This window comes from Crotalus tigris, unplaced genomic scaffold, assembly GCF_016545835.1.
Source record: "Crotalus tigris isolate CLP2741 ecotype Arizona unplaced genomic scaffold, ASM1654583v1 scf7180000017753.6788120, whole genome shotgun sequence".
Taxonomy (NCBI): Eukaryota; Metazoa; Chordata; class Lepidosauria; order Squamata; family Viperidae; genus Crotalus; species Crotalus tigris.
In genome coordinates, this window is record NW_024096615.1 from 4,081,742 (window position 1) to 4,091,732 (window position 9,991).

The 9,991-nt window shown below is 40.3% G+C and overlaps 1 protein-coding gene across 1 annotated transcript; it reads right to left on the minus strand.

The window, feature by feature from the left end:
- Positions 1-447: 447 nt before the first annotated feature.
- LOC120306818 (pulmonary surfactant-associated protein A-like) lies at positions 448-5,548 on the minus strand. Its single transcript, XM_039340732.1, has 5 exons — positions 5,409-5,548; positions 4,504-4,688; positions 3,655-3,774; positions 2,857-2,934; positions 448-1,596 (listed from the first exon to the last, which is right to left on the minus strand). Exons 2-5 carry the CDS (start codon positions 4,676-4,678, stop codon positions 1,220-1,222), a joined length of 750 nt encoding a protein of 249 aa, XP_039196666.1. The 5' UTR covers positions 4,679-4,688; positions 5,409-5,548; the 3' UTR covers positions 448-1,219.
- Between the last annotated feature and the right edge of the window lie 4,443 nt (positions 5,549-9,991).

The following is a 9,991-nucleotide window of genomic DNA, read 5'->3' on the forward strand; positions in this document are numbered from 1 at the left end:
CATTTGATGGACTCCATGCCAGTCTGAGTTTCTTTCTCTTTTTAACTTCCCTATGTAGACTGAATTTCCAAGTGATTTTCCACTCAGTTTCTAACCTGGATCAAACCAACTCATGTTTTTGAAGGCAACCGGTGTCAACTGCCCTCCACTCAAAATCCTGAAATTATTAGAACTATGGTGTGTCCTAAGTACTATACAAACACAAGGCACTGTCTGCTTATTTCCCTCCCCTATTGGATTCATATCCACTCTATTAATATTTGGTCCTGCGAGTCTTCAAAACAAGTATCATCATTACAAATAAGGAAGTCAATGACCATATGCCTCCCAAAGGGCCACATTAATTGACTAATAGGAACATAACAGGTGCCCAAGTGGGATGAGGCACCCACTACTCTGAGCAAGGAAGCTGAACAACTGGAGAAAGGAGTCTTCGAGAAAATCAGAAGCAGTCGTCAGGATGCTTTTATTTGGCATGCTTTAATTGTAGCCAATCATCCAGCTTATTTTGAATGAGGAAATAGTTTGTTCTGTCGAATATCACCCACTGTAAAATCGATCAGTGATATTTCCTTTGGCTAACTTCTTCGATGGTCTCAGTATTGTTCTCAAACTGGATAGATAGATAGATAGATAGATAGATAGATAGATAGATAGATAGATAGATACTGTAGATAGATAGATAGATAGATAGATAGATAGATAGATAGATAGACAGACAGATAGATAGATAGATACTGTAGATAGATAGATAGATAGAGAGACAGACAGACAGACAGACAGACAGACAGACAGACAATTATGACATTCATGTCCAGATTTACATTAGTTTTTGAAAGACACGAGAATATTCCTGGACAATTCAGAAAGGAACATATAATTTTCACAATATCTGAATTTACACTTGTACAAAACTGCTCTGCTCTTCAGATGAACCTGGACATGCTTGAGATAAAGTATTTCTAACCCAAATGAACAATCAAACCCTCATCTGTAAATCATTATTTTAATTTCTTATAAAGTTATCCAGAAGTTAGAAATCCTTGATTCTACCCACCACATCATCACATGTTACTGATTTGACTCTCAGGCTTCTGAATACTGGGAATTGTAGAAGACTGAAGGCTGATGAGGACTTTACGACAAATATATATTCAGAGGACTACAGTTCCCAGAAGCCATGACGATTCCATTGGCTAAGATGTTAAAATAGGACATTTTAAAATTCACAGACAACGAGACGATACTGGTTGCATTTTTTGTCATTCCAACTTCCATCGGTTTGCATTTCAACACAATTTTCTAACCCTTTTCCATTTGGTTCATAGAGACGCCAATTGGTATAATTCACAGGTGTTTTATTGAAATACTCAAAGGCTCCCGGAACTGAGCTCTCCTTAATTCCCAAGTAGGTGTACTGATTTTGTTCTTTCACAATTTGCAAAATAGCATTGTTCTCCTTTTCATTCATGGGCTTTGCGATGGATCCCCCTGAAAGCTGACATGTCTGGATTATCGCGTCAAAGCCAACTGAGTTGCCATTGGTACTAAATATTTTGTCCTCCACCTTATTTATCAGTCGCCTCAAGGCCAAAACTGCAAAAGAGAAGAAAAAACACAATTATCCATCTGGTCCTACCATCCAGCAATTTATCAGTTGCTTTTGCAACTGTCACATCATGACTCTTCATGCATAAACTAAATACGTTTGAATTAGTCCAGGTCTGATCCATGCTATTGTCTCAGATACGCCTCTATAAACCTGTCCCACTTCTGTACTAATCTAAAAATATCCCTCCAAATGAAAACTCAGATTGAAATGTTTCGGAGTCAGTATTGGCTGAGTTCCACCTCCATAATACTTATCTACCCATGTTGGGGAAGTGTTTGAATCTCACAACTGATCATCTGCAGTAGAACTACGATTTCTGGAACACTTCCAGTTAGGTGGGGAAAAGCAGTGGAGCATCAAAACCTCCAAACATTTTGGATAATGTCCTTATTCCCCTCGTCCAATATCCTCCTAAATGTGTTTTCCAACAATAATTGTTGATAGACACATTTATGTATCACTTACAGGAGAGTTTTACATGCCCAGCTGATTTTTAGAAGTTTACAATTTTTTTTTCTTTTAATGAGCCTGTAATCCCTTGCATCGGGATGGATTCAGTCTGACTGAATGGAGCTGAGCATTTATTGGCCGGATGCCCTTCCTGATGCCTATGTGGGGTTTGCAGCAAATATTTCCTCATTGTGCCCAGAGAGAAAAATATCTGCCTCTACCTAGATTGAATTGTGAGGTGAGAGCTTTACCTCTAGGTCACTATGAGGTAAAGGTGAGATTGTGAGGTGAGAGCTTTACCTCTAGGTCACTATGCTGCTTTTTTGCAGGTTTACCATAGAAAAATTAAAATCAAAATTATCGAAACGAACATGGATTCAAACAAACAAACAAACAAACAAACAAAAAACATGACAGTCCAAACCAAAAGCTTCCCAGGGCACTCAACCTCCAAACCTTTATTCAAATATTTTTGAGCTTAAAATTGTGCTTGGACTTTAATTATTTAATTTTATTTGGAAAATGGCTACACTTCCAATTTCCCAATAGGAAAAAATGAATATTTCTCTTCCTTTTATGTTTGAAAATGCAAGTGCAAAACTTCTTTCTCAAAAAGCAATGGAGAAACCAAATAAAGGCAAGATTTTAGGGGAAATGAATCTTATCTCATCGTCCCTTTTCAAAAAATATCATTTTTTTGCCTGTCGTGGAATCTACTCTGGGGAGAAGGCACTTGTTTTACAGATGTCATTTGGTCTCTGTAAATTTAGGAATAGGAAAACCAAGCAGCGTACCTCCTTCAAGCTTCAGGATCCTTTCCTCCAGATTTCTGAGCACTTTCTGCACTTCTGAATCAAGAAAAGCTGCACGGCCTGGAAATAAATAGAAAAGCAACACATTTAGCTTCAAGGAGCAAAGCAAGCCCATTTTTTGCTTACAACTTTATCTCTGGAGTATTCCACACATGGAATACTGCGTCCAGTTCTGATTGCCACAATACAAAAAAGATGTTGAGACTCTAGAAAGAGTGCAGAGAAAACCAACAGAGATGATTAGAAGAGAAGAAGAAGAAGAAGAAGAAGAAGAAGAAGAAGAAGAAGAAGAAGAAGAAGAAGAAGAAGAAGAAGAAGAAGAAGAAGAAGAAGAGGAGGAGGAGGAGGAGGAGGAGGAGGAGGAGGAGGAGGAGGAGGAGGAGGAGGAGGAGGAGGAGGGGAGGACTTCTCTGGGGTCCTTGCTGCTCTTTCACTTTCGTTGTTTGCTTGCAGATGTTTCATTACCCAACTAGATAACATTATCAGTGCTAGCAGGCAGTGGGGTTTGGGGACTGGAGGAAGGAGACGAAGAGGAAGAGGAGGAGGGGGATGACTTTGGGCTTCTTGGTTCTCTCTGAGCTTGGTTGTTTGCTTGCAGAAGTTTTATTACCCGACTAGATGAGAAAGGTTTGCAAGCCAACAGCCAAGCTCAGAGAACACCAAGGATTCCATAATGATACAGTCCAGGTATTATGGTATTGATGATATAATATTAAAGGGGGAAAATCAGTTAATTTGGTGGCCTTGAAACCACAACAAAAGCCATGATTCCCTAGTTACCTTCTGGGCCACGGGGTCCTTGGTCTCCTTTCTCTCCTGGTTCACCTTTCAACCCTTTTGGTCCTGGAAGCCCATCTTTTCCGGGAGCGCCTGGCAAGCCATTGGGGGGTCCCATGGGACCTGGGAAGAAACAAGAATCAAGGAACTGCAAGATGAAAGCAGAGTCTTTTTACCCCTTTATTATTGCAAAGAAACAAAGATATTATTTTTAAATAAATTAATAAGGTGTATTGATAACAATTGAAAGGCTGGGGATAACTTTCAAGAAGCAAAGACCTCAGAACTGAATGGACTATATCCATCCATCATATCTCTCTCTCTCTCCCTCTCCCACCCTCCTTCCCTCTCTCTCCCTCTCCTTCTCCCTCCCTCCCTCTCTCTCTGTCTCTCTCTGCCTCTCTCATCTCTCATTTGTTTCTATCTCTATCTCTACACACACACACACACACACACACAGAGAGAGAGAGAGAGAGAGAGAGAGAGAGAGAGAGAGAGAAGGATGAGTTAGAAGCCCACAGTTGGAGGTATTATATTTTGACCACTTTCTAACAAAATATAAATATGTGCAGTTGTGGGGTTCCACCACAGAGAAACATCTCTCTCAGTTACAATAATGCATTAATCCTTGCTCTGACTGAAGCAGGAAGACCAGCCATCAATTCAGTGGGCTTACTCTGATTTTAGCAAAACGATGGCACTCGAGATTTCTATAGCTATAGCCAACTGAGCCAACCTTATCACTTAAGGACATGTCATCACCACCATCCATTGCTGTTCCCCACAATTTGAGGAACGCGAATCAGTTCTCAGTCAAAGACGTATAAGCTTAAGAGCAGAACATATATATACCTGGTGGTCCCTGATCCCCTTTCATGCCATCCCGTCCATCTTTTCCAGGCAACCCATTAGCTCCTGGCATCCCTGGGATTCCTGGAACTCCTGAACACTTGGCCTCCTGCCCATGACACAGTCGGGAAAAAATAGCCACTACGGATGCCACGTAAAAAAACGTCAATGATGTCATTTCTGCTTAGCTGAAAAAAAAAGAAAAGAAAAAGAATGTGCATTAACATTTTTCAGCATTGCTAGATGAGAGACGCCCATCGTATGACACATTCCAAACTGTAAAGATAACATTTCAAATGTTGTGTTCAGCCACTCAAAATTGCTTGTTCCCATTATGTTTATCTGACCCAGCAACAAAACATTGTGGTGGGGAAAATGTGCCATAGAATTCAACAGAACAATAGAGTAGAGTAGACTAGAGTAGAGTAGAGTAGAGTAGAGTAGAGTAGAGTAGAGTAGAGTAGAGTAGAGTAGAGTAGAGTGGGGTATTGTAGGATAGGGTAGGATAGGGTAGAGCAGAACTAGAATAGAATAGAATAGAATAGAATGGAATAGAATAGAATAGAATAGAATAGAATAGAATAGAATAGAATAGAATAGAATAGAATAGAATAGATTAGAATAGAATAGAATAGAATGTCCTCAATGGATGGAAACTAATCAAGGAGAGAAGCAATCTAGAAATTTCCTGACATATTGGAAGACTGCTATCATGTCACCCCTAGTTCTTCTTTTCATTAAACTAGACATAAGCAATTCCAGCAACCATTCTTTATAGCCTCCAGTCCCCTAATTAGGAAAATAAAGATGGCCAGACTAAATGTAATGGATTATCTCCCAAACCCAAAAGAATAAGACTGGCAGCTACATGCAAATTGAAATCACTATGATTTCCAAGGTCAACTTACCATTCTTTGCCGAGGTGATACGAAGGAATGGTTTTGAAAGCATCTGATTTATACTGCATTTACGATTGGGAAACAGCAAGCTTAAGTGGACATTTGGTATGTGCTTGTAAAATGCAAGAGAAGCTAGAGATGGGTGAAGTTGATTTACTTGGCAAATATTTGAAATAGGGTGAAAAACCCATCATGAGCACAAAATAACATATTGTGAAAGTGCAGATCAAATTTCTTCTCCAAGTGGATTATTTCCCGCTATATAGTGGTATCTTGGTATTCATCATTAATTAATTCCCGGAGGTGCGATAAGTATCAAAAACGATGAGTACCAAAGATTTTTTTCCCGTAAGGAATAATATAGTGAGTCATAATGTAGTGAGTCATAAGGTTTTATTACCCTAACTAGGTAACATCATCAGTGCTAGGTTATCTAGTTAGGGTAATGAAACATCTGCAAGAAAACAACCAAGTTCAGAGACCACCAAGGATAACCACCACCACCACCACCTCCTCCTCCTCCTCCTCCTCCTCCTCCTCCTCCTCCTCCTCTCCATAACCCACACTCTCTTCTAGCACTGATGAGGTTACCTAGTTAGGGTAATGAAACATCTGCAAGAAAACAACCAAGTTCAGAGACCACCAAGGATAACCACCACCTCCTCCTCCTCCTCCTCCTCCTCCTCCTCCTCCTCCTCCTCCTCCTCCTCCTCCTCCTCCTCCTCTCCATAACCCACACTCTCTTCTAGCACTGATGAGGTTACCTAGTTAGGGTAATGAAATGTTTGCAAGAAAACAAGCAAGCTCAGAGAAGCACCAAGGACCCCTCAAGTTCTAGTTTGTGAGTTGAGTATCAAGCGAACAATGAGTATTGGGACAAAATTTTCATGTCAAAATGTTGAGTATCAAATTTAATAATTTCCAAGCAGTTAATAATTTACAAGCACACTGTAATATGTGGAGACAGATCTGGCAAAACACGCAAACTATTAAATTTATCAATCAATCAATCAATCAATCAATCAATCAGAAAGGAGCTGGAAAGTATCTTGGAGGTCTTCTAGTCCAACCCCCTACCCAAGCAAGAGACCCTATACCATTGCAGACCAACAGCTGTCTATTCTCTTCTTAAAAGCTTCCAGTGATGAAGTGCCGACATCATCTGAAGGCAACTTCTGTCCCACTGGTTCATTGTCCTCACTGTTAGGAAGTTTCTCCTTAATTCCAGGTTGCATCTCTCCTTGATTAGTTTCCATCCATTGTTTCTGCATCAAAAGATGTAGGACCCTGTACATACTGAGTCTCACCATGTGTGGAGAGAATGTTCTTTTCCTTTTGTAGTCCTCCTTGATCTACTCATACGATGATGATGAGGATGCTATCTATAATATCTCAAGGGTTGCCACAAAGAAGAGGGAGTCAAGCTATTGTCCAAAGCGCCTGAAGGCAGAACAAGAAGCAATGGATGGAAACTAATCAAAGAGAGAAGCAACCTAGAAATAAGGAGGTTGTGAGTGCTCCATCACTGGGGGTTTTTAAGAAGAGACTGGGCAGCCATTTGTCTGAAATGGTATAGGGTTTCCTGCCTGAGCAAAGAAAAGATGGTAACTGTCTTCCAGTACTTGAGGTGCTGTCACAGAGAAGAAAGGATTGGTGTAGTCTCAAGATATCAGGACAAGAAATAATAGAGATCCATCCTAGAGTAAGGAGAAATTTCCTGACATTGAGAACAACTTAATCAATGCAATGGCATGTTTCTCAGAGTTGTGAGTGCTCCATTACTGGAGGTTTTCAAGAAGAGATTTGACAGTCTATGGAGATTCTCAGTCATCCAGGTCATGGTTGTCCCAAAAGTGCTTTTTCAAGAGGCAACTGGTCTTTCTGGTTTTTCTTTGAAGATGTTTCACTTCTCATCCAAGAAGATTCTTCAGCTGTGACTGGATGGTGGGGAATGGAATGATTTATATTCCATGCAGACAGCTGGTCATTTGCCTTCTTTTGGAGAGTCATTGAGGCTTGAGTCTGTCTTCAACAGTGAAGGGACCCAGGGCAGAAAACATCCTGTAGCCAAGAAGGCTACACACACATTTGCACCACTCACTTGACCCTGAGGACACAGATACTGTAAACCTCCAAGTGACCTCAATGACTCTCTCTAAAAGAAGACGAATGACCAGCTGCCTGCAAGGAGTATAAATCTTTCCATTCCCCACTGTCCAGTCAGGGCTGAAGAAGCTTCTTGGATGAGAAGTGAAACGTCTTCAAAGAAAAAACAAGAAAGTCCAGTTGCCTCCTGAAAGTCCAGTTGCCTCATCATCTTTGAGACAGATTGGACAGTCATTTGTCCAGAATGATCTAGGGTCTCACGTCTTAATTAAGGGGTTTGATTAGAAGACCTCTGGGGTTCCTTCCAGGAATGTCAGGTTCTATCTAGACTTCTTCCTTACTTTAGCAGTTTTCTAACTGAAGGGAGCATTACTCCATGAAATCTAAGGTGATATACTCTTTCATATCACAAAGAAGTAGACCACATTTTAATTCTGGTGATTTTTTTTTCCAGAGAAGCTTTCCTTCACATAGGGAAGATGTGCTGGGAATCGAGAAGGTCCCAACACATACTAAAGATGTGAAGTTAGAAAGATTGCTTTAGGGAGGAAAAAAAAAAACACAACGGTGTCTTGAAACCAAGGCCATTAGGGCACACTTCCAATCCTGCAACCAGAACTAAACTGAGTCAACAATGACTCTCAGAACAGCCATTATAGAAACACAAAGGCTTCATTGTTCTCCTGCTTTCTTCTGAATAATACTAGGGACAATTAAGAGCAGTACTTCTTTAATGTAAACATCTCTCATAATTTGAGAAGATCAAGTGGAAAACACTAACCTTAGCTTGGCTTTGAATGAAAAGAACATTGTGTTCATTGATCCAAAGAACTGCATGTTGCTTCTGTTTATTGATTCAGGCACCACATGATCACTCAACTGCTGTTGCTTGGAAAACCTGAAAGGAACTATAATTCCCCCCCCCCAAGACATTCTCCCAAATCCATTGGAACAATAGGGCTGAAAAGGACTTGGAGGGGGGGGTCTTCAAGTCCAAGCCTCTGCCCAAGCATTGTTCCATCTTGGACAAGTGGCTGTCCAACCTTTTCTTGAAGACCTCCAGCAATGGAGCACCCACAATTAAATGAAAGAAAAAAAAGAATCAAATTGAATTATTTAAAGTTAGCTAAATTAAAAAGTTAGAATCCATGGGGTTCCTGTAAAAAGCCCTAGTTGCCTCAAATACCTTTCCCCTGTTACGCAGCCAACAGTTTCCACGAATCCCTGCCAAGTTTGTGGAATGGCCAATAGCTTCTTGTAAAAATCCTATGATCCATTTTATTTCAGGATCAGATCTGCTCAGAGTTCACAGGCGGCCTTTGATCTTTCAAGAGCAGGATTAATAGATTTACTTAGGGGTGGGGAAAAAAAAAAAGCAAAGAGCCAAGTTTATCAAATGTAAGTTTGTTGGTTGGGTTATATTGGAGGGAAAATTTTGTGTTTATTATGGATGAATGGTTGTTTAAAAGAAATACACACTTCAGTGTGGAGAAGATGGATAAATTACATGTAGAGTAAATATGGGTTCGAATTGATATGGGATTAAAAAGTATTATTTAGATTATGAATAATTTTTAGTTTTCAATTTGGAATTGCTTACCATATATGCTGGCGTATAAGGCGACTTCCGTGAGCGCTAAAATCGGCGACAAAGATGGGGGTTGTCTTATACGCCGAGTCGTCTTATACGCCAGAAATACTGGTAGTTTCCGTCGTATAAGACGACGTTCTAGGAATGCGACTCGGCGATAAAGACGGGGGTCGTCTTATACGCCGGGTTGCCTTGTACGCCGGAATATACGGTATATTGTTATTTTTGGGTTTTTTTGTTTTTTTTATTTTTTTTAATTTGCTTAAACTTGTTCTGTATTTGAGTTAAAGCACATTATTGATTTTGTTATTTGTATAGTTGGATAGTTGGATACAACTATAGTTGTATAGTTGAAGTTCATTTAGAATTTGCTTGTTTACTTGTAACCCTGTAACCAGCTCTGGGAAGTAAGGGGGGGGAGGAGGGAGGGGGTTATTCTAAGGGGGGATATTGTTAAAAACTTGTATAAAACTTTTCAATAAAAACAAAGAGCAGGATGAAAAATAACGGAGGGAAGCTTATCAAAGAGCGAGCCAACCTTGAACTAGGGAGAAATTTCCTGACTGTGAGAACAATTGATCAAGTGAAATGGTTTACCTCCCGACGTTATGGGTGCTCCATCACTGGAGGTTTTTAAGAAGAGATTGGACAGTCATTGTTTGATGTAGGGTCCCCTGCTTGAGCAGGGGGTTGGACTAGAAGGTCCATTCCAACTCTATAATTCTATGTTCAATATTCTGTAATAGTTAACTCCCTCATTTTGGGGGGTGAAGACTATAGTGATTTTACTTGACCTGCTAGATGTTGTTGTTGTTAGTTGCGAAATCGTGTCCGACCCATCGTGACCCCCTGGACAATGTTCCTCCAGGCCTTCCTGTCCTCTACCATCTTCTGG

What these genes read in the sequence shown, in the direction of transcription:
- LOC120306818 (XM_039340732.1), bottom strand. Translation starts at nt 4,678, where the DNA reads ATGACATCATTGACGTTTTTTTACGTGGCATCCGTAGTGGCTATTTTT. An exon ending in AGGGGATCAGGGACCACCAG is followed by an intron (nt 3,775 to 4,503) that starts GTATATATATGT and finishes GTTTCTTCCCAG; the next exon opens with GTCCCATGGGACCCCCCAAT. An exon ending in AGGACCCCGTGGCCCAGAAG is followed by an intron (nt 2,935 to 3,654) that starts GTAACTAGGGAA and finishes ATTTATTTCCAG; the next exon opens with GCCGTGCAGCTTTTCTTGAT.